The 25,496-nt window shown below is 38.8% G+C and overlaps 1 protein-coding gene across 7 annotated transcripts in view; it reads left to right on the top strand.

The window, feature by feature from the left end:
* The window catches only part of SMOC2 (SPARC related modular calcium binding 2), a 201,526-nt gene that overhangs the window by 133,064 nt on the left and 42,966 nt on the right, over nt 1–25,496 (top strand). For 4 of the 7 annotated variants that reach the window (XM_089529983.1, XM_089529981.1, XM_089529985.1 and 1 more), the window contains 2 exons: nt 4,969–5,158; nt 12,126–12,208. In XM_089529983.1, the coding sequence (XP_089386109.1) occupies nt 4,969–5,158; nt 12,126–12,208 (273 nt within the window). The remainder of the gene's footprint in view (nt 1–4,968; nt 5,159–12,125; nt 12,209–25,496) is intronic. The other 3 variants (XM_089529984.1, XM_089529982.1, XM_089529980.1) reach the window with 1 other exon arrangement.

Below are 25,496 nucleotides of genomic sequence, written 5' to 3'. Positions count from 1 at the left end.
TATGGATTAGCTGCTTTGTTTAGTTGTGTTTCCAAGATTGTCTTCTGAGAAATGGTAATTTTATTGTGTATTTGTTGTACATTTATTTATTTATTTATTTATTTATTTATTTATTTATTTATTTATTGGATTTATATCCCACCTTTCTTCCAAGAAGGCTTACAATAATTTAAAAAAAGATTAAGCTAAAGCATCAGTATACAAAATTTAACAAATAATCAAACAATATTATTTTAAAAACATAATTTCAAATGGTTAAAAATACTGGGACATATTTAAAATATGTTAAAATGCAAAAATATACAACTGAACACTAAAATTAGGATTGTTATTCTATTGTACTCTGCATCACTATGTATGGATATGAAAGTGGACAGTGAAGAAAGCTGATGGAAAGAAAATTAAGTAATTTGACATTTGGTGCTTGCGAAGAGTCCTACAAATACCATGGACTGCTAAAAAGACATATAAATGGATCCTAAAGTAAATCAAGTCTAAACTCAAGAAACCCATATGACTAAACTGTGACTGTTGTACTTTGACCATATCATGAGAACGCATGACTCACTACAAAGGACAGTAAAGCAGAGTGCAGCAGGAAAGGCGGAGGATCACGTTCCAGATGGATAGACCTGAGTGAGGGTGTTGATAATAGGACTTAGAGGTCTATTATTCATGGGCTTGCCACACATTGAAGTTGACTTGGTGGTAGTTATCAACAATAATTATAATGAAGACTACAAGTCCCAAAGTTCTCTGTGCATAGTGGAGTCTCCTTCCTTAGAGGTCTTCAAGCAGAGGCTGGATGGCCATCTGTCAGGGATGCTTTGATTGTGATTTCCTGCATGGCAGGGGGTTGGACTGGATGGCCCTTGTGGTCTCTTCCAACTCTCCGATTCTATGATTCCATGATTCCATAGGGAGGGAGGAAGTATGTGAGGTGTGAAGGGCAAAACAAAGAACCAAAAACAGTGGGAGCAAGGACTACTGTCTCTTCTTTTGCAGAAAATGGTAAAGTATAAATATACACTTTACTCACTGCAGCTCTCTACAAAATAATCTTTACATTCAAGCACAGAGTCCAACCAATGACATTTATTTCATTTCATACTGTGTTCAGTCCAAAAATATATTACACTGAAGTCTAGAGGATTATAAAAAGTTTCTAAATATCTACTTCACAAGAATCCAACAGATCTTTGTGAGAATTTTCCTTGTGAAATGTTGCTTCTGGGAGAAACATCTTTAAGTGTATTTTTTGAAAAAGAATATGATCTCCCCCTATTTATGTTATAATTTTTTGGTTTGTAAAAAATAACTTCAGTTAATATTCACTGAAATGTGCATAGCCCTTTAGATTTTTTTTCTCACTGTCAATGAGCAAAAGCTAACAGAAATTTCAGCAAGCCAACAATCATTATTATTATTATTTGGGAAAAATAATTGTGGGTATTCTTTCCCTTTAAATGTGGACTATGTAACAGTAATTTCAGAAGTAATATATAGTGTTTATAAGAGGCCTCGGTTCAAGGAAAACTGTCTTTCTACTAGATTTGTTTATATTCCAGGTGTGTGTGTGTGTGTGTGTGTGTGTGTGTGTGTGTGTGTGTGTGGTTCTGGTGAAAGTGAATTTACTTCACATGACTATGGCTTAAATGGCAAATTTCTGATGGCATGGAGTAGAAGAATTTTATACATGAATCCATTTTTTTATTTAGCCTAATTCAGAACTGTGCTAAAGATAGACACAGAGAGATCTTGTAAGAAAATATGTCAACATTTTGATTCCATTCTTGATCAACCAGAAGTAAACACTGGGTTTGGAGCATTCTGTTGCTAGTATGTTTTTTTGTTCACAATGCATTTCCAAAGGATCAACCCTTATAAACAGCATTACAGTCCCAGAAGAAACCACAGAGCTAAATAATTACATCTGCAAGAGAATCAGCTTCTTTCATTCAACTGGGTAGGAAAGCATGTGGTGGTGTAGGTATGTTGGAGTCATCAGAATTTCTTTAGACCACAAGAATGCCTCCAAACTCCCAAAGTGTTACATTCTGGAGGCTCAGCTATACAATGCAAGAACAACAAATAGAAGCTTTCGCTTTTTTCTATATTTTGAAACATGATAATAAGCATGTGTATAAGAAATTATTTATTCTGCTTCAGGCTTGAACTGAATGGTATTTCTGATTAAGCGGTCCACTAAAATTAGAATAAATTTCTCCTCCCACAGCAGCCCTCGCATCAGATTCCATATTGTACCTAAATGTCTTTATCTGGCGATTTCTCATCAGAAACAGGTGGCTGCAGGAGGCAAGGAGGCAAAATTGTTCCTCCTGTGAACAGATGCAAGTTATTTTAATTTACTCTTTTAGAATAGTAGAGAGACACCTTAAATGTCTGTTTTGAGATGTCAACTCAATAAAGGAGACCTACAGATGAACCCACATGTTTTCAAATGATGCTTGATTCTGTTTGCCATCACATAAAAGCACTGAGGCTACGTGCATGAGTAAATTTATTTAAAACATCCATATAGTTTTTACTGTCTTGTTTCTGACAGATACACTTACGAATGCTCTTACTCTGATTTATAGAACAGGCAATCAAACATATTCAGACAAGATTAGGAAACTTAAGATATTCCCTAAAATTCTTTGAAACAGGAGGTTACAAACCGTGGCTGCAATTTTATTATTGTTGGTGTGCTGAATATACCCATCAGTTTACCTTAACAGAAATTTGAGGTATTTATTTATAAAGTTACATTGATTTAAACTGTCATTAAGTATAACTTTGCAGACTTCTTAAAAATGTACTGATATCTTCTTACTGGTTTGTCTGTTTGTTTTAGTGAATTAACTATTGCATGTTACTGTTTAATGAATAATTTCTGGCTCTCCTCTGTAGTCTTTCATATAATCATGGAATCACAGAGTTCAGAGGGACTGCAAGAGACTTGTAGTCCAATTTCCTGCCATGTAGGAATACATAATGAAAGCATTCCTGAAAGAATGCCATTCACCTTCCATTTATGGACTTCCAAAGAAGGAGGTTCTGGCACCCTCTGAGGCAATCTGTTCTAGTATCAAACATATTTTACTGTCAGAAAGTTCTTTCTAATGTTCCAATGGAAATAATATTTCTATTTGTTCATAAATGGCCCATGACATTATTAGAATGGAAGAAAAAGAGAATTACTAGCAAGGGGACTTTCTAGTTTTTCTGGTGATGTTTGCCACATGGATTTCAATGGAGTTTGGGTAATAGGGAGAAATATCTTTAATGGTTTCAAATTTTAAAAGAGCACACAGGTTGCCTTTGTTTTTTCCTGCATATTTAGGCAGCTGCTGTACATCTTTTAGATGCCAGTTTAGAATGTACTGTTGTTCCTGTTGTTGTTCTTGTTGTTGTGATGGATCTTCAAGTCATCTACTTATGATGACTTTCTCCTAGGTTTTTCTCAGCAGGATTTATTCCATTGAGATTTGCCATTTTCTTTCTGTAAGCAAAGGATGGCTTGCCAGACATCATCTAACAGGTTTCTATGGCCTGAAGGGAACGAAATCGAATCCTGGGCTCCTGGAGTCTTGATCCATCACTCAAACCACTACACCATGTTGGCTCTTTCTCTCTTAGCAGTAGAAGAAATCATTGACAAACCTCCTTGGAACAAATCTTGCCAAGAAAACCCTAAGATAGGCTTACCATAAATTGGAGTTGACTTGAAGAAATATATCAGCAATAGCTGAGAAAGTGTGATGTGACCAAGGTCACCCAGTGGTTTTCCATGTCTGGGGGAGATTTAAATACTGACCTCCTAGAGCCAACACTCAAACTGCTTCACCACATGCTCAGGCTCTCAGGTAAAAGTAACTAAATTTAAATTTAAATAGAATACAGTGTATCAGTACAGGGGAAGGCTGACCACTTGACCTATGAGTTGGTAAACCTCTCCCTGGTCTGTACCTTTTTTGAAATGGAAGTGAAGGCCCATCTAATTGAAGGCTCCTGCATATATTAAAAAAATACTAAGTCAAAGGAAGCTTGCATGTCAAGAAAAAAGCTAGATTTCTCCTTGGCCTATGGCTATCTACTTGTATCTCTGTTGAATCCTCGCTGCTGTTTGGAGTGGTATAGCCTGGAGATGAGTTTAAAATATTCTATTGCAGAGAATGCAACTCTGAGGGCTGCATATGGTGTGTGGTTTTTTTTAAAATACAAAAGGAAAAATACGTGAAAAAGGCTCTTGATAATTAAAACATTCCAAATTAACCAACCAATCATGAATTAAACTTTGTATTTTTCCCCACATATTTCCCTTTTTAAAAACAGAATCAGCAAAATTACATACACAAAAATGGCTGTTGTGGTGAAATCCCACCCCATACAAAGAATTCTTTGGTCAACAGGATGCATGCCTTGGTGTGATGGGTGGGCAGGCCTTACTCCCACAAGCTGCTTTAATGCACACAGCTTTTCTTATATTAATACAACCAGTGGAGAGAGCCAATTAGTAAAATCACACCTCTTGCCAATACCCTGTTGCTCCGAACATTCTTGATTTGCACTGAAGAAAAGAAAGGATAGTTGATTTAAGCAGAGAATCCTCTCTGCTCTTGTGCCCCAATGATTCTTGGTGGAGGAATAGGATTTTCCATATACATACATCAGCTGTTTTTGTGGATAAAGCCTTCTATTTTCTCAAATTAAAAAAAAAGATAAATGAGAAATATTGTTTAAAAATATTTCATAGACTTAGGCCTCATGGTGATTCTGGGGTACATGTTACACCTTGGAACAGTAAATGATAGCAACAAATGCTCATATTGATGGAAACCACTAAAAGGAAGATGTAATATTATGACATCTCTAGATAGTTTTCTTTTGGCCTCTTGGCTGATCTAACAATCAGTTGATTGATTCATAGGTGATGTCTACAGCTCTGTTGTTCTTCATTCCTAGCAGCTTCATCATGTGACCAAGAACTTCAATCTGCATTAGAAGAAGCTAAGCAACCTCAAAAGGACAATGTATTTATTCCAGAGTGTGCAAATGGTGGCCTTTACAAACCAGTGCAGTGTCATCCTTCCACAGGATACTGTTGGTGTGTCCTTGTTGATACAGGACGCCCCATACCTGGTACATCAACAAGGTAAGCCATGTTGGTGGGACATGATCATTTGTATTTTAACATGTTTGATATAGGATTATCAACTGATCCATTTCCTAAAGAAGGACTAATTAAAAACATTGTTAGCTAAGAATATGGCAGTTATATTGCATTATTACTGATTAACCTTGTGGTTTAAAAACAACATTTATAATATGATGCTATGAGAACAGAAGAAGCAATTCATATCTTAGCTCGCCCCAGGGAGTCTGTGTATGGCCTTGTGCTGGTGACCATCTCTCAACATCAGTTCCTTATTGCAAAACTGGAGTAACATTTACAGGGTTAAGACAAGATGATACATTACTGTAAAGCACACTGTACAGCAAAAAGGAGCCACTAAAATAGGAAACAGTAATATCTAGCAGCCTGGAGAGGAAAAAAAGGGGGTGGGGGCAAAGCTGCCAAGGAAAGATATATAGTCTTAGAGCTGGAAGGAAAGATATATAGTCGTAGAAAGGTTCCCATTATTTCTCAAACAGCAGTCCATACCGTTCATTTTCACATGATTAGCTTCAACAGAGCAACAGGACTGTAACCAATAGAAAGGAGAAATGTATTTTTAACATCTCATTAAACAGTAAGATGAATGTTCATGAATTTCAATGGAGCCAAAAACATGTTAGTGTTGTGAGTCTTGTTTAGCAGATGCAGACAGAGAAAGTATCACCTTCCAAGGAAAACAATGTGGGCTTGGCTTTTCTAGGAATGCTCATATGGAAGTTCACCAGAAGCCAAGGCAGCATGTTGAGCTTGAAACAAGCAGAAATGGTTTGAAAGACTAGTCATTTTTTTTCTTGTACAAAACAGTGTTTTGGGAGAGTAAATTCTAGAAAGCTAGAATAGCAATTTCTTGTTTGTGATTACTTTCTGTCTTTCGTTAATGGAAGGGCTGGAGCTCAGTAGCAGAACACATGCTTTACTTCTGGAAGGTCAATTGTTCAATCTGTAGCATCTCCAGGTACAACTAGTAAATCACTCCCATATGAAACCTTGGTGCAAATAGTACCAAATTAGAGGACACTGGTTCAGTATAAGCCTGCTGCCCGCTTTCCTTCCTTTCTTCCTTTCACCTGAAGTTGCCTTCTGTAAATGACAGACTTCTGTCTTGACTAAAACCAGATGGATTTTTCTAGCTTTAAGATGCAATAAGAATTTTTGATGGTTTTACTGCCACAAACTATAAGGCTAATTTTGGAAAAGCTTTCTCCAATCTTGTAATCCATAGTGGCTGTGGGATTGTTGTCTATATGGAATGGCATCAGATTAGGGAATACCACTCTGGAAATTTATAGTCATGGCTGACCTACATCTGCACACTTCAGGCATTCAGTTCTGTATTGGAATAAACATACTGAGGTGGCATACTATCAGGCAGCTTTTCAAGCTAGGCAAATAATTCCTTTTTGCTTATCACGACTCAGATTGCTCATGTGCCCTCCTGGTGGTCTTTATGAACATATGTAGTAAAAAGTTTTTTAAAAAAAGAGCTTGACATTGAAAACAAGTCTAATCTAATCCCACATCTTTCCTCCCATTTTATAGTCTCCCTAACCTCACTTTTATATACAGTCGGCCCTTATTATACAAGGATATTTTATACGAGGATTCAAGCATCCACGGTTTGAAAATATTAATTTTTTTTATAAATTTCAAATATCAAACCGTGATTTTCCATTTTTTATAAGGGACACCATTTAGCTATGTCATTATATCCAACGAGACTTGAGCATATATGGATCTTGTTATACCGGGGGGATCTTCGAACCAAACCCCAGCGTATTACAAGGATCCACTGTAGTTTGTGGCATGCATGTGTCTGATTATGGTGTCGTTCATGTGTCCCCCATTGCTGTTTTTCTCTGCTGTCCTGTGGCCTCCTCCTCTCATCTCTCTGATCTTCCTTTCTCTCTGCTTTTGTTTTTTTTCTGGATCCCTTTGTGTTGTTCAGACCTCCTTCCATGTGCCCCCTTCACACGCCCACATGTTTCTAGTCAGTCTCTGTTTATTTTTTCTCTATTTTTCTCTTCCTCCACCACCATTACTCTTTTTTTTTCTTTTTTTTTTTCTTTTTTTGGTCTTGCCTCATATGTCATGCATGCACTCCTCCTTGCTTTGATTCTGTGCTCAGTTTGGCTTTCCTTTACCTCTGTATTACAAGGCAGCACACACCACAACCTTGCTGTTCCTGTTTCTTTCTTCCTTCTTTCCTGTTCTTTGTTGCCTGCCAGGCTTACAGAGGAATTGCCTTAATTAAAAAAAAGCCATGACCCTGATCGTGCAAGTCCTGAGTAGGGCTGTTGATAACCAAAGTTCATGGAGGTCTCTTGTTTATAAGGTTGATATTCTATGTATAGGCTGGCCTTACTAAATGGTGGGAGTGGGTTGTGACATGATTCAAGTGCTGACTTGTGCTGTGCTTCATGATGCTGCCTCTTTTTCTTTCATGAGTATTGAGTTGTCAACAAGGTGGATGGGATTGTAACAACATATTTGCTGTACAACAACATATTTGCCACTTACCCTGAAGTGAAAAACCTTGGCAAGGACAGTATAGGGCATAGTGAAGGTAGGAAAACAATAAAGTGGTCCCCTGATATCTGCTGGGATTTGGTTCCAGGACCCCCTGTGGATACCAAAATCCATGAATGCTCAAGTCCCATTAAATATAATGGAAAGTAAAATGGTGTCCCTTATATAATATGGCAAAATCAAGGTTTGCTTTTTAGACTTTATATATTTTAAAAATATTTTCAAACCATGGATGGATACTTGAATGCATTAATCACATGGTTAAAGTATCTGTGAATGAGGGACAACTGTATTGCAAATAAAATGTGAAATATGCACACACACACACACACACACACACACATGTACACAGGTGATATCATTCCTCAGAAAAGGCTCTAAAACTATTTATTCCTATTCCCTCCCCACCCCCATGTAATTTAATGGAATTCATTCTGATATATAAGTTCCAATCTTTGGTCTGATGGCACATCCATTTCTGATGATAAGTGGGTCTATCTGTGATGGGAATCAGATGGATGATACTAGAACTTTTCTAGAAGAAGAGAATGGTAGAGTTGTAATTAATAAATGAAACTCATACCTCTGTCTCCCTTTCTAATTTAGTAATATTTATTTGCTAACATTGTTTTAGGTGGTAAAGGCATAGAACCTTGCTGCACCAGTATATAATCCATAAGGAGTCTGAATATAGTAAAACAATAATAAAAAAAGGAAAGTATAAGCATGGAATGCTAGTTGCAGTGGGGAAACTGGAGGCAGAAGGAGAAGGGGGAAGAATGCAAAGTGCAGTATCAAATTAATCTGAGATCAGGCTGGTTGCCAGATGTTACATTAGTGAACCTGGTTCAAAGTTTTCTCTTTCAATCTTTTCTTGGCTGGTGAAAAGAGGTCATGTATCAGCAATCACTATCCACTTCATCCAAAGCTTTCCATCAAAACAGCTTCTGTTCTCCTTACTCTAAAGGTGTCTCTTTTACCCACAAAACACATACTCACCTGAGCATGAAATTGCATTGCACCTTCATAGCACAACCTGTATCTTATGGGCTACTGGCCAGTGCCCAAAATGTCAATTTCCTTTAGACAATGAGAAGGTAAATCAAACAATAGAGGTGGTGATCATTGCTTTCAGCCATTTTTTTATTCTCTTGGTTAGCATAGCATCCAACACTATTGTTTGTTATGGTGGCTTTGAAAGGCACCTCCCCCTTTAAAAATGTTACTATATTTCTTCAAAGTACAGTGAAAGAAATATAAAACTTTAATCCTTTCACCCCCTTTCTCACACATATTTTTACATGTTTATACATTATATATTCTCTTATCCCAATATGTACTATATTTAATGATAGACACCACCAAAAGACCAGACAAGACAAAAAGAAAGGGTAGGAAAGGGGAAAAAAACTAGAAAAAAAGCTGATGGTAAAAGTCAAGTAATTTGGTGATATATAGAGTATGAAATTAACCTATTTGAGAATCCTTTCTGTATGGCAGTTAACTATACTGTCTACAAACTCGTAAGTAAGAAAATTCAATTGCCTGGGTGGTACCAAATCAAACACTGGGGTGATGGCATCCATTGTGTTAGAAGAGTGGATTCTTTATAGCTCTAAGTAGGAAAATATTGATAACCCTCCTGGATGTCGCTAAAGATGTAGCTCCCTTCTCCAAAATGTTTGGGACCAAAAGTCTTTTGGGGCTATACAGATCACCCTGAAACGGCAGTCTGCAGCCACCCCTTTCTGCTCCTGAGGGATGCTGCAGCAGCCAAATCATGTGGCGTACCTCCGCACCTAAAAGAACCCAGAAAAAATGGGTTCCTTTAGGAGCGTGCACCCAACGCCACAAGGGCACTATTAGGGTTTGGGATATGCGGTTGCTGTATGCGCCTGAACTTTATTATCAGCTTCGGCGGCACACCGCTTTTGGCCCATCTGTACTGGGCCTTTGATTTCACATTTATTTATTTATTTATTTATTTATTTATTTATTTATTTATTTATTTGGATTTTGGAATATTTGCAATTTTTTGTTGTTGTATGCCTTCAAGCCATTTCTGATTTATGGTGACCCTCAGACACACCTATCATAGGGCATTTTGGGACTGCAAATGTGTAACTCAGCTAAGATCACCCAGTGGGTTTCCATGACTGAGTGAGGAATCAAACCACTATTTCCAAAGTCATAGTCTAACGCTCAAACCACTAGCCGATCTTGGAGATGGTAGCCAAATCTATACACAAAATACTTTTTATGTTTCATATATACCTTATACAAATAGCCTGAAGGAAATTGTATACACAATATTTTTAACAATTTTGTGTATGAAACAAAATTTGAGTACAGTGAACCATCAGAAAGCAAAGTGTCACTTTCTCAGCCACCCATGTGGACAATTTTGGATCTTGGAGTATTTCAAATTTTAGATTTCTGGGTATGGGATACTTAACCTGCTCAACCTGTAAATGATTGGTAGTTAGAAGCATTGAAAATGTAACCTGTTCTAGAGAAACACTGATTCCTCATGTTGTCACATCAGATTGCAAAATTCTTGCTTAGGAGCAGTCAGTAATACATTGGATTACAGAAAAGGTAGTTAAATCTGGATTTCATTAGTGATTGCTGGATTTGTGTCCTTACAATCTGGAACACTTTTACTCGTGTTCATAAATCTATTCAGTCCTGTTTCTTCATTAATGTGCAAATTTGTATGAAAAGTCCTATATATATATATATATATATATATATTAAATGCACACATATTTAAATGTATTTCATACTAAAATAATACATTTTGTAGCATATTTAGAAACACTTTTGAGCCTAGTACTGCATCACAAAATTTGGAGAAATGTGAACATGAAGAGTACAGTCACTCCTCCTTTCTTGCAGACTTCACGTCCGTGGTCTTAAATATTCATGGAGGGGCAACCTCCATTATTTTCAATGGGGCATGCTCCTGTGGCATGCGCCCTGTGTGTGCTTGCGGGCACATGCCCCATTCAAGTTTATGGGGCTTGAATATAAGCAAGTCTCCATTTATGCAGGGGAGTCCAGAACGGATTCCCCATGAAAACGGAGGGTTGACTGTACTTACATTCTAGTTCGTACCTTAATCTGGAAAGTAGAGATGCAGCCAATTGACACTGGTATTTACAAAGAACCTTTAGCTACCATCTTAAAAGTCCACAAGGAAAAAGCATTAGTTTTTATCCATAGTGCATTTTCTGTTCCTCTTTTCTCTCTTATACTAAAATTGATCACTGCAATGAATATATTGAGAAAAGGTGCCACAGATTAAGGACAACTGTAGCCCAACTTCAAGTAGTAATAGGATTAAGATCCCATTTCTTTTACTTTTTGTTCACTTTCTTATAAATCTGTGTAAGCGATAAGAGCAAGAGCTGTACAAACAATAAAGGCCAGCCATGGAAAGCTATGCAACTTATAATCTTTTAAATCATTATATGTACAATCTTTTTCAACTTCTGTTTGGAATACAGGAATAAAAGGAGTTTCCTTATATCAAGTTAAACCATTGGTCCATTGGTTGTGAATTCTGACTGACAGGTAGTTCTCCAGGGTTTTAAGTTTTTCCTAATTCCACCTAGAAATCCCTGGTATTCACTAGTGATCCACCTCCTAACCAAGCTTAGCTTGGCTTTATGTTAGGTGTGTGCAGGATTGTGTGGTGGGACACTTATTTGTATCTGTGATATAAATAAAATCTCATTGTGAAATGCACTTTAGATACTAGTAAAGATACTAGTCATCTATAAATAACTAGAGTAACATAATAAAATCAATAACAGTAGCCAACAATAGGCTCTTATAGTAGGTTCATTGAAATCGGGCTTGAGGCATTGAAATTAATGTGTCCCATTCACTTCAGAGATTCACCTCTTAGTACAACTGTGAATACAACTAAGATTTCAAGGGTGGCATCTGGCAAAGGACTGGCTAGAAAGCATGAAGGATTTGGGTGTGTGGATTTGTGTTAAGCAGGTGACAGTAAGGGATAAAGCAGCACTTTTCAAGTACTATAAAAACTGTTTGAAAGTGCTTGCCATAGACTCATGAATTGGTTGTCCAACAGACTTGCCAGGTCAGAGAAAATTGCCAGGAAACATTATGAAACTAAGCACAAGCACTTTTGAACTTGTTTTCAAGAGAGTTTTCTGAAAAGGCTCAGCAATTCTTATCTCAGGGAATGGCATGAGTTGTAATTAATGGATTTTAAGCATGTCCTTAAAATCTGTGGTTGTTTATCTATGGTTATGATTTTAGAGAAAGGCAATGCACAAACCCTGTGGTGAACTCAAGCATGTTCACATAGTGTTGAAAATGATACATTTAAAAAATTAAATTGACTTTACCTTGTTGTCTTTTCTCCTTGCCATTCTCCCTTCAGATATGAACAACCTAAGTGTGATAATAGTGCCAGAGCTCATCCAAGCAAAACAAAAGATTTGTTCAAAGGGCGCCAGCTTCAAGGTCAGTGCATAATAAATTATGTGTAGCTACTGTGTTTATTCACTGAATCAACCTGAGAGAGTCCGTTATCTGAGAACCCAAAGCCAAAAAATAAAAACAAAAAATGCTTGGAATATCACTTAGGGCCCGAACAGACAGACCAAAATAAAGCTGCTTTAGGTCACTTTGGAGGTATGCTGTTTAAATGGCACACACACATTAAGAGGCCAGAAGCTGTGCTCCAGTCCTTAGGACTGGAATGTGGCTTTGGCATGGCTTCCGGCCTTTTAGGACGTATGCATCATTTAAACAGCACACTTCCAAAGTGGCCCAAAGCAACTTTGGCCTGGGACAGATGGGTGAAAAGGGGCGTGCCGCTGCCGATACTAAGGTTGCGGAGCATGCGGCAACCACATGCTCCGGAACCCTAGCACGTCATGACGGCAGCCTAATGGCGGGCTCCCATCCACATGGAGGCTGCCATCTTAACGTAAGTGATGCGCAGTGTATAGATGTTGCTGCGTGTCGCTTATGTCATGAGTGTGCCAGTGATGCACTCGTGACATGTGTGTGCCATCCTAAAAAGAACCCAGTTTTCCTGGGTTCTTTTGGGGGGAGAGGGATGCCAGGCAGTTTGGCTGCTGTGATGTCCCTCTGCTGCCAGGCCCTTTTGGAGTGGTTTGTACCAGGCCAATATTTGGCCTGTCTGTTCTGGTCTTTAGTTAATTTTTCAGTTTGAACACCACTAGAAGTACATCACAAATTCTGGTGAGCTTTAATGGAGATCAGTGTTCTAATAATTGTTGTGCTGTGATTTGCTTCTGTTCTTTTGGAAATCAAAAGGAAATTAGCAATTAATAGCATTTTCTTCTTCTTTTGGACAGTCTAAAGTATGCTGGTTCTACCAGTGGCTTTTTGTGCAGCATTAGGAATTGATTTAGCATCTTCTGCATGCTTCCTTTCCACAGTGCCCTTTGAATGATTCTAGCATCCTCGCTAACACCAGTTCAGGAGCACTCGAAACAACACATCACAATCAGGACTCTGTTGGTAGTGGCCAGAGCTTATGCCCCCATGACCGTAAATCACTACAGACCATTTCATCCCCAGATTAACAAGGACATGTATTGGTGTCAAGCCAATAATTCTGCTTAATTTGCTAGAACCTAGGTTTGAAGCAGGTTTCACATTTAAAATGGAGAAGGGGTGGGGGGAGTAAAAAGTAGACATCAACCTCTAGCAGATGGGCAGCTTGGAGTGGCCTGTGTCATGCCCTGAACCGTGCCACAGTCTGAAACCTGGACACTGCTGCAGTCTACAATAGACCATTTCATCCCCAGATTAATCTGAATTTTATCAAATTACCATAATTTAGCCTCTCTACATGTGATTATACAAATGAAATGAGGAGCACAAATAGTACACTTGCCTTCAGTGTTGCCAACAAGCCTCGAAGATAATTCCCGAAAATGTTTGTCCAAAACACGCTGAATCCCCCCAGATCACACGGAATATTCATTCACAATTCCTGGAAAATTCCCATAATGTTAAAATGGCAGATGTTTTGCAAATAAACGTAAACATAATTGAATAAAAATAATTGTAACTTATTTCAACTCTCAAAATCACCATTGAACCAAACAAAGAATCTTTCAGTACTTTTAAGATATTTATTTTGACATGAAGGGGGTTCAGGAAGCTTTGTGCCAAATAGAAATGTGTTAGGCTGCAACCACACTGCAGAAATAAATCCAGTTTGAAACCCTTTTAATTGCCATGGCTCAGTGCTAGGGAATCCTGGGAATTCTAGTTTTCAGAGACATTTAACCTTCACTCTCAGCAAACTCTGGTGTGACAACAAACTACAATTCCCAGGATTTCATAGCACTGGGCCATGGCAGTAAAAACGGTATGAAACTGGGTTGTCTCTGGAGTGAAGATGCAGCCTGAGTTAGGTCCAAGACACACTGCAGAAATAATCCAGTTCAATATCACTTTAGGTGCCCTGGCTCAGTGCTATGGAATCCTGGGAATTGTCTCTGGAGTCTGGAGTGAAGATGCAGCCTGAGTTGGGTCCAAGACACACTGCAGAAATAATCCAGTTTGAGACTGCTTTAACTGCCCTGGCTCAGTGCTAGGGAACCCTGGGAAGTGTAGTTTTGTGAGACACTGAGCCTTCTTTATCAAAAAGAGCTCTGGTGCCACAACAAACTACAATTCCCAGGATTCCCTAGCACTGAGCCAGGAGAGTTAAAGTGGTCACAAACTGGATTATTTCTGCAGTGTTTTGGACCTTCGTTATTAAAAATGCTCAAGGTCCAATCCTTACTGCAGAAATAATCCAGTTTGAGACCACTTTAACTGCCCTGGCTCAGTGCTAGGGAACCCTGGGAATTGTAGTTTTGTGAGAAAGAGCTCTCTGGTGCCACAATGAACTACAGTTCCCATGCATCTGAGGAAATATGCTTAAGTCTAGGAAAGCTCATGCTGCCAACTTTTTTTTCAGTGAGACTCAAAGGTGCTACAAGATCCATTATTATTATTATCATTATTAAATCCAAATGCAGCTGAAGAAGTGGACTTAAACTGGCAACACTGATATCCTGTAGACTCATTCTCTGGGGCTGTGATCTGGAAGCGTGGAGGCAATTCCCTTGTCAAACCAGGGAATCCTGGGAATTGTAGTTTGTTGTGACATGTTGAGACTCTGCTTTTACTGGCAGCCAGGGCTCCATGCATAAAATTCTGGGCTTGGTGGTTTGTTGTGCCCAGAATCCCATCATCGCAGGGAGCCTTGCAGTTAGAAGCAGTGCCAAACTGGATTATTTCTGCAGTATGGATGGCAATGGAAAAGAGAACGAAAAAGAGATCCACAAAACAAAATTCTTGGAAGACAGGGCAGCAGGGGTGCCAACTGACCAGGTGCTCTGCCCATGCTCAGAGGCATATTTAATAACTAACACACACACACACACACAGGGACATCACATTCACATGATCACACAGCAGCCACTTTGCTTTCCCCTGGAGCCTGAGAATGCTGAGGGGGGGCAATCACTGTCCTCTCTCTGATTGGCTGAAAACTGTTAGTGTGATTCCTCCAAACAGTTGGTTAGTTGGTTGGTTTGCTCTTGCTCCGTCCTGGCTCTCAGAGGGAGTCATTGAGAGAGAAAGAGAGAGAGAGAGAGAGAGTTTTTTCTCCAGCCCTCTTGGCTGAAAACTGTTACACTCCAAAGGGTTGGTTGCTCTGCAGCTGTCTCAGGCTGGAGCTGAAAGGGCCAAAGTCACGGAAAAGGCACTGAAATAGAGCAAGGCACGAAAATCACACGAAAAGCTCTGAAAAGTCCCCGTTTTCGCGTGAAAGTTGCGAAATTGGCAACACTGCTTGGCTTCTATACTACATACATACATAGATCATTTAGAAGAATGCACATATTTTGGTCTTTTCAGTCACAGAAAATAATTTCTACCATTATTACAATGCTGGACAGAATTGGTGTTGTACTCAAGGGAAGTAAAGAAAATCTCTGTATTCATTATTACAAAGAAGACAAGTCCATGATACACGGTCAGATGTTTTTAACATGTAACTTCCATGCGACTAGTTTTCAAGATAGTATAGTTTGGATTGTCCATTGCATTTAATTTCTTGTTGCATGTGGGCTTTGAGCTATGAGAGGAGGCTTTAAAACTTCTTTTAAAAAGAGAACTTTAAAAAGTGCAGTTATATGACTTCACATATTCTCCTTAATCTCTCCTAATTTTTTTTTAAATCTCATCATTGGGAAGGGAGACAAACCAACTTGTGGTGGTGGGATGGACTCACCTTAGACAGAAGCAGCTTCCAACTTCTAAACTGGCAATAATACTTTTAAAGAAGATCAGTGTTGAGAGCTAGCATGGTGCAAGCTTTAGATGAGAAAGCTCTCAAAAATTGTACCGGGGTACTTAAAAGAATGTTTAATTGATTTATCTCCATAACCTGTATCTACTCCAGTCCTTGTATGAGCTGAATGAGTTGTAAATGGTAAAGAGACGTTGGAATGGCCTCCTTCATAACTTACTATGGATCTTTGTAGGATTGTGTAAGAAGCTGCCAAATTTCACACTATTCAACCGTATTGATACTTCACCATAGGCATTTTGTTATTGGAGCAGTCGTAATGATGTAACCACATTCAGATATGCTTTGCCAAAGACATGATTAACAAATGTTTTCCAAGCTCTCTGTTCCTGCTTGGTAATTTCTTTGGGGTTTGGATTTTAGCTTCAGAAGGACAATGCTTATTTAAATCCTGTGCTTCTGTCCTTGCACTACAATTATTATCAGCCCATGCCTTAACCACTGCCGCAATATGAACTTATAATTGCTAAGAAGTGGTGAATGGAACATTGATTTGAGTTCTCTTTAATTTATGTTGCTTCCCCTTAGCAACGTCTGGCCTGTAGGTCTTTCATTCTTGTTGTTATTGTAAGGCAATGTGCCCACTAGTTACATGTGTATGTATTTTTTGTTTATACACACAGACACGGAGACAAATGTATGCGCACACACACATACCCTTTTGTAAAAAATGGCAAGTATCAACATCTTCCTTCTTTGTTTCTTACCTTAAAATTATAAGCCAAGTACATGCCAAGTTCCCAATTATTATCTGACCCCTGGACATTTTTCTTTGCCTATCTACAAAAGCCACAAACATGAAATAAATTGTTCCAAAGTACATTGCATCAAAGGAGCCACTTTAGATTACATGACATTTGACTGCAGCCAAAGGCTATTAACCTCATTGTTCCAACAGTGCAAACCTTGGTCAAGTCAGCTGCACATATATTGGCATCAGGTTTTGGGAAGATAATTATGAAACATCTTTCTCTTCTTCTCTTCTGTTTCATTGTTTGTAATATCAAGGAAGTTTTCTTCCTTAGTTTAAAATATGCAAACTCAAAATCTTTTGCTCTGTGCAATATCAGCTCTTATTATTGTTTATGTTGTAAACTGCTTTGCAATCTTAAATAAAAAGTGGTAAAAATATTTTTATATAAACAAAAAAAGAAAGCAAGGATTTTGGAGGTCTCTCTTCTACAAAGTCAACTTGTGAAGTAACAACAAACTCTCTGAAGGCCAATTTTAAGGTTTGCTTTTCTCAATATTACACAGGACACAGAGGATTCTAAACTTTGTAATCTGAACATTTAGTGTTTCAGGCTTCACAGTTTACATAGCACACTGCTGTGCAAAACATTTTTTTTAAAAAATGTGATAATTCTTCATTTCATTTGTTGAGGTATTTGCTTGCTAACTTTTATTTATGCGCTACCATGCTTTTTTAATAGCAAAAAAAGTGTTAGGAGATTCAAAATAGATTACTAATTACTAATAGTAATGATTACTAATACAGCAGCATAGCCAATGAATCATGCCCCTTTCTGAATAACATCTAATTTATTTGTTGAATAATACACCAGTGCTCATTTGCAGATATTGGGGCATGCACTGTTACATGTATCTTTGAATTCTAATATCTGTATTGTACAGAATGATTCAAATTGAGAAAGTCAACAAGACAGTGTTGAACTTTTTTTAAAAAAAATTAGTGCAATCTCTGCCTGTGGTATGCATTCTTTATGTTGAATGGAAAAATTGTCCTGCTGAATGCACACCCAAATGTGCAGTTAAATGGAGAATTGAATGTGCATGCACAGACACATGCACATTTGCTCATGATGACCTTCTTCAGGTCCAGTGGCACCACATGTTCAAATTCTGCTTTAGCAACTTTGGGCTAAATACAGACATGCTGCATTAGACAAAAATGTCCAACTTCTTCAGTAAGGGAATGTACTCATGTGTAAAACTTCAACAGGATTCCATTCACTGTGTGTAGATGGCAAAAACATTTGATACAATGGCCATAATCCAACTGGCTATTGAAGATCAAACCCACTGCTTCTGCAAGTTTCCAGCCTCCCAGCATGCAGCTCTCTATGTACCTAAAAAACCACTTGAAATGATTCCCCACATTTGAGGGAGGGGTGCACAGGGGACGGGAATAGAGAAGGGATTGCTGAAGCATTGGTATCCTGCTGAAATATCCAACTGGACCCAATTAGATGTGAATTAACTATATACATTCATAGTAGCTGAGCACTTTCATAAAAGCACCAAATTTACACAAAGATAGAATAACATAGAGGAATCATAATAATACATTTGGGGGAAACTTTCCTGGACTACCTCATGAAATGTCACTCTGAATGTGCACATAATGTGAATGGGGAAATGGCACTCGAGTCTAAAGGAGAATGAAATGGAAGAAATGTGGATAATGACATTGGGGTGAAACAGACTGCCCCAAAGGGGCAGCTTCAAGCCAACCCTGACAAAGCTGGTTTGGGGCTGCAGCAACCGCACACTGCAGCCCCAATCTGCCTTTTTGCCAGCCAAAAAAGGAGCAGCAAACAGCCAGCAAAACCCATATATGTATATACGTATATGTCTGTGTATTGACTGAAAATTCCTGTTGTATGATATATCGAGGGATACAAATATGGTATGGCAGAGGAATATGGAAGAGGAATGAAACCAGTAAAGAAGAAAGTATAGAAGGTATGGTTGATCTGTTGCCCAGCTGGCTGGGGTTTACTAGAATTCTAGCTTGTTGATATCATTAATTGGCATATATTTCCAAATTCATTAAAAATGGGTGAACTTTATACTTTTTTTTAAATGCAATTTGGGGATTCAGGCCAGTTAATGATGAAAACAGGCTAGAATTAATACCTGTACTACACAGTTGTGTCACTTTCATATCTGTTTAACTGTGTTGGCTCCATTCTAAGGAATCTTGAGATTTAAGATTTGGTGAAGCACTTACCAGTTACCAAGTACTGTGGTTACCAAGACTACCTACCCTCCAAGAAAATGACGGATGATTAAAATCAGTTTAATAAAGTGGTAAAGGTAGCATTCAGGTATTTTTCAGAAGTGTAGTTCAGTTCACCACAGAGCTTTCTAGCTGACAATCTGCCCCACGTTCTCAGAACTACAGGGAAAAACCTATTGGACTTCCCGAAGACTAGATTAAGATCTACTTCCCATAGGGCATTCACTGTGATGGCTCCCAAATTGTGGAATGGCTTGCCAGAGGAGATCCGTCTCATTACCACCTTAGATGCCTTTAAGAAGGCAATGAAGACGGATCTCTCCCGGCGAGCCTACCCCCAGACCTGCTTTAACAGCTTAAGATGATACTCCACTCAGAACTTGATGAGGAATCAGATTTTGATATTGCACATGTACAGGTATTTTATTGTGTTTTTAAATTTTGCTTTGTATAATGAGAATGTATTTTAACTATGTGTAAATTTATATATGTGCTGTTCTCCCACCTCAATCCATAGGGAGTGGTGGGATATTATTATTATTATTATTATTATTATTATTATTATTATTTGTAGGCTGTGTCAACATTGCAGAAATAATCCCGTTTGACACCACTTTAACTGCCATGGCTCATTGCTATGGAATTCTGGGAATTGCAGTTTGCTGTGGTTCCAGAGCAGATCTTTAACTGTATCAAACTGGATCATTTATGCAGTATGGATGCAGCCTACATCCCCCTACCAGTGGAAATACACAGGATTTCTTTGGATGGCGACACGATGGTTAAAATGGCATGAAACTGATAACTGTTTAGTGCACATGCACCTTATGTCACTGGCCTTTGTAAAAATTGTGATATTCCACCTAATTCTTTTATAAGATATGAACCTCCTCTTGCCTTTCGATATTGTTAGTCAGTGACTGACTTCTGTGTTTGCCAGACTGAAAGCTGAAGTTAGCTTCTGTACCTTTAATGATTGTGTAGAAGGGGAAATTTCAGCAGCTTCTGCTTGTCGCACAGCCAGATAAAAAGCAACGACTCCAAGTTCCTTCATTTTTTACAACCATTAACGTTATGGAGCAGTTTCCAGTTTTCAGTCTGATAACCCTATGACATCACTTTTCAGGAATTTAAGGGATTTTAAAATGTAATGTAGGGATGTAAAGATTATGCTTAACTCTGCCATTGAAACTGACAAAGAGAGAGATTCAAAGGGCTAAATTATTCTGTAATCATGTTTAATAATTGATGGCGAATCCACAAAATACTTAAAGTAGCTTATCTAAAAATTAATTTCTGAAATCAGTAAGTTCTGAATTCAAACCAGAGAGAGGGGCCTAGTCCTCTTTGTCATTCTCCTACCATTTCATTAGAGGCATCCTTAGAAAGATTTCTACTAGTGATCCAGTTAAATGAGAAGGTTTATGTGAGAAAAGCTAATCTTCCATCTGTGCTGCCTCTTGAATCTTTATATTTGAATTTAAGATCCAAACCAGCCCTTTGGTCTTCAACTAGATAAAGACTGGAAATCAGTGCAGGTCACTCACCACCAGAGAAGAGCAGAATTTATTAGCATTATTGCATTATATTTGCATTATCTGCATTATATTTGTCAACATATGAACAAGATTTTTCTCACAGAGATTCTCCTTAGCTCTCCTATTTGCTTGAACTATAACTAAACCAAGAAATGTTATTAATTATAGCACCCTATATCATGCAGATTGCAAAACTAGAAATCCAAGCTTTAAAACAAACCAGGCTTTTAAAGAGATATCAGATGATAGTCAAATAACCAAGTTTCATCTGAAGCTGGTAACCATAGTTTTCTGGTTCTGATGAAACGGAACTAATGGCTAATTAGAGGCTTATAGCTGTTATTGTTTTCATTGCAAATGGAAAAACAATGCATCTGCAAAGGGGGGGAGCTTGTTCATACAGTATCTCATCTTATTAAACATAATCATTGCAATGAATGCATTATTATTAAAGCAAACACTGTAAATTAAAACAGCCTTTCCCAGTCTAGTAGGAATCATATTTTATCCCACTTTTCCCCTTTGTATGATTTGCAAAGACTGAGGCAGGCCTCCCTTCACCTGCTAAATGTCTTGTTTTTACATAGCTGTCAAATGCGTAGGAGCCATGTCAAGAAAAAAGTGAATAGTTGCAACTTTTCTGTGGCCAAACAAGCAATTCCTAGGAGAGGGTCAGTTTTTTTTCTTGGTCACTTCCTGACAAACAAAACAAAGTATCTTTATTGTTCTAGACATTAGAAAGTCATGCTTATGTTTATCATCACAGCTAACCTTGATGGAACAACCATCTATTTTTGTGGTGGCATATTGTATAACTCATGATGTGGTTTTTTTCCTTATCTGTTGAGTTGCATGCCATGAAAAATATAAAGTAGTGTAAAACACTGGTATGACTGGTCTTTGTAGCATCTTAAAACCAACTGAATTTGTTTCAAGACCACAGTCTCCTTTATGAGCCTTGATAATGCCTACTCAGGTTCAGATTCCTGTCCTTGGTGGGTTACAGACTGCCATAAGGGACGTCCTTAGGGCGTCCCATTTTGAAAAAGGGGTGTCTCTTCCAGATGCCCCTTACCCTGTTACGGACAGAGTCCGTAACAAATGGCGGTGGCCATTCCACACGGCCGCCGCCATTTTGACGTAACGGACGCTTTGCGTCTGCACGTCGCGGCCTGGAAGTGACACTGCGAGTGCGTGCTTTGGCACTTGCGGCGTCTCTTCCGGGTTGCCGGAAGGAGCGTGTTTTTCGCGCTCCTTCTTTGCAGCGCGGAGGAGTCACGTGGTTTGGCTGCTGCGACTCCTACGCACTGCAACCGGCAGTGGCCCAAGACCGCCCCTTTTGGGCAGTCTGTAACGGGCCCCCGTATACTGCCAGTTAGTCCATTCTAGTATCTGACAGAAAAGACAAGTAGTTGTTGAAATGTTATATTTTAATATGCTTTATTTATATGTAAATTAACTGTATACATATACATCCTGTAAGAGTGCTACAAAATAAGAGTGCTACAAAAACCCACTATGGATTCAAAAGATGCCCCTTTGCATATGGAAAGCATATTCTCACAGAAAAGTTATCTGAATGCCATGTCCCCAAAGCAGCCAGAAGCCACCTTATCTGGCTTGTGTTTCAGACCATAGTCTTAAAGGTGCTACAAGTTCCCTTTGCGTACTGATATTACAGTATAATTTGGCTCTGAATAATTTCACCAGTGAAAGGAAAAGTTTTGAAACTGTTGTTGAGAATGAAATAAGTCAAGATTTATAAACCTCGTGAAGTGTAAAATAACTTTTCTCTCACTGGTGAAAGAGATGGTCAACAGAAAAGGGTGTAAGGGGCCAGTTTTCATCCTCATTTTTGGCTGGGTCAATTTCACAATGACCTCAGTGATAGGAATGAAGAGGTCATGTGTAAAGAATTTGGGTTGATGAAAGTAGAGCATAGAAAATGACTGAAGAAGGATGAATTTTGACACCATCATCAACTGAGCAATTCTATAATACTCTGGGACATTCTCCTTAAAAGTCATTTTCTAAGTTCTGGGTTTCAAAATTTATTCCTGCTTTTCCATAGAATTATGTCAGAACTAAACATCTCTGTACATTTCTCCCCCCCCCCCCCCATGGAAAAGTTCCATAAGCTGAGAAGGACTGTTCATGTCAATTCTTTCTGACTGGTTTTATAAGAAGCAGAATGTAGAGGAACCTCATGTGCATTCATGACTATATATTTAGTGCAGCTGTTTAATTGAGTGCTTTTAGTGGCTTATGAATCCCATAATTGTAAGGAAACCATAATGATGTCCATGTAAAAGGGAAAAATATACCTGTAAATCTTTTAAAGGTTTTTTTTTCCACATTAAGAGAGGAAATGATGAGTAATGGCCCCAGAGTACCATTCAGTATAATGAAATTTTGGATTTCATTCATCCAAACTGCATGCATCCCATTTGGCATGGCTTACCAGTGAGCAATCCTGTGCCTCATGAAGAGTTAGCAAAAACTGTTGCAAATCTTTATTGTTGTTGGTGGTGGTTATATTCAGTTCCTTGAAATCCAGATTTATTTCCTTTTCATTGTTCCTCATTGGCAAATTTATAAATCCAGACAATGAGCTTTTCAGGGGTTGGGGTCAGGACATTTGTTCATAATCACATAAGAGAATAGGGACAGAGCAGAACCAACACATGAACTCTTAACAGTGTTGATTAACTATAATATAACAATACAAGCAAAAAGATTCCAACTTAACATTAGGAGGAACCTCTTGACTCTAAGAGCTATTTAGCAGAGGAACGGGCTGCCTTGGAGAGTAATGGACATTGCTTCTTTAGAGATCTTTCAGCAGAGGTTGGATGGTCATCTCTCTGGAGTGCTTTAGTTGTGTATTCCTGCATGACGGGGGGTTGGATTAGATGGTCCTTGGGATCCCTTCCAGCTCTATGATTCTAGAAAGAACAACTATTAGATGCATTTGTAATTTATTTGTAATTGACCAAACCAAAATGGTGCTCACCAATGGCTCCTCTTCATCTTGAAGAGAAGTGACTAGTGGAGTGCCACAAGGTTCAGGCCATGGTAGAGTTCTATTCAACAAATTTATCAATGACTTGGATAGAGGGCATACTTATCAAATTTGCAGATGACACTAAATTAGGAGGGAATACTAATAGGCCAGAGGACAGGATCAGAATTTAAAAGACCACAAGTTGAACATGAGTCGACAGTGTGATACAGCAGCTTAAAAAACCAATACAATTCTAGGCTGCATCAATAGAAGTGTAGTGTCTGTATCAAAGGAAGTAATAGTGCCACTCTTTTCTGCTTTGGACAGACCTCATCTGGAATATAGTCTCCAGTTCTGGGCATACAATTCAAGAAGGATGTTGACAAGCTGGAATGTGTCTAAAGGAGAGAAACAAGAATAGTGAATGTTTTGGAAACCATTCCCCATGAGCTAGATATGTTTAGCCTGGAGAAGAGAAAGTTAAGGGGTGACAGGATAAACATGTTTAAATGTTTGAAGGGAAATCATATTGAGGGTGGAGCAAACTTGTTTTCTGCTGCTCCAGAGACTAAGACATGGAGCAATGGATTTAAGCTACAAGAAAAGAGATTCCACCTAAACATTAGGAAGAATATCCTGATGGTAAGAGCTATTTGACAGTGGAACATGTTGCCTCAGAGGGTGGTGGAGTCTCCTTCTTTGGAGGTTTTTAAAACAGAGACTGGATGGCCATCTCTTGGGAGTGCTTTGAGTCTATGTTCCTGCATGGCAGGTGTTGGACTGGATACCTCTTGTACTCTCTTCCAACTCTATGATTCTATGGCGGGATACAAACCACCATATAGTACGTATAGGATACGTACTAGGGTTAGGAAGGGGCGGTGCTTCCGCACCCCCCTAACCATAGTACGTATCCTATACGTACAAGATGGCGGCGCCCCTTCTACATGGGCGCCGCCATCTTTACGTACTGGACGCATAGCGTCCAGACGTGTCGCGGCGCCTATGACGTCGCGAGTCCGCGCCAGGCGCCTCGCGACGTCATAGAGGCGCCGCAAGAAGAAGCTCCGCGCGGGAGCCGCGCGGTTTGACTGCTGCAGCTCCCACGCGGAGCAAACGGGTTTGTATCCCACCTATGATTCTGACATGTTAACTTTTTGGCTAATGGTAGCTAATGTCATTAATTTTGTCTGCTTTAATGTTACCTGAAAATATTGTTTTGAAATCCCCTTCTAGTGTCCTCCATTCCCCACTTATTCTGCTCCTTCATTGCTGAAAAGTATCTTCACCCCTTCCTCTTTCTTTTCAACCCAACTCCAGCTACCTTGACAGCTTTTCTAGAAACTAATAGTAACTGTCTTGCATCCCACAGCATGAGAATGGTTGCATAGAAATGCAATAACTAAATAAATGCCTCCAAGTCATTTCTAATGTATGGTGAACATATCATGGGGCTGAGAGTGTGTGATATGCTCAAGGTCACTCTTGCTTACACCAACTAAATTCCAGCTGTGTGGTGGCTGTGGTACAGCTAATAGTATTCTAGCAAGCCGCAAGACCCCTGGAAGCACTAATCACAGCTTAAAAACTATTTTTTGGCAAAAATTTTCAGAATAACCCAACCAGTTTCTTTATGCCATCTGAAGGTTATTGGATTTGTTGTTTGTTTGTTTGTTTGTTTTTTGAGGGGGGGGTTAACTTTCCCAAGTTCTTTCACACATGCTATTCCTTAACTAGTGCCCTGGTCACCACCTTGTTGCCAGAAACAATGAACTAATCATCTTGCATTTTATAAAAACTTTCTTTGTCTGGTGATTATTTATTTCTTCCCAGGAGGAATTGCACAAATGACAGTCTACGAGCCTGACCTAACTTTATTG

The sequence above is a fragment of the Sceloporus occidentalis genome, unplaced genomic scaffold, assembly GCF_023333645.1.
Source record: "Sceloporus occidentalis isolate IW3139 unplaced genomic scaffold, rSceOcc1.0.p SCAF_6, whole genome shotgun sequence".
Lineage (NCBI taxonomy): Eukaryota > Metazoa > Chordata > Lepidosauria > Squamata > Phrynosomatidae > Sceloporus > Sceloporus occidentalis.
This window is presented reverse-complemented; position numbering and strand designations above follow the sequence as displayed.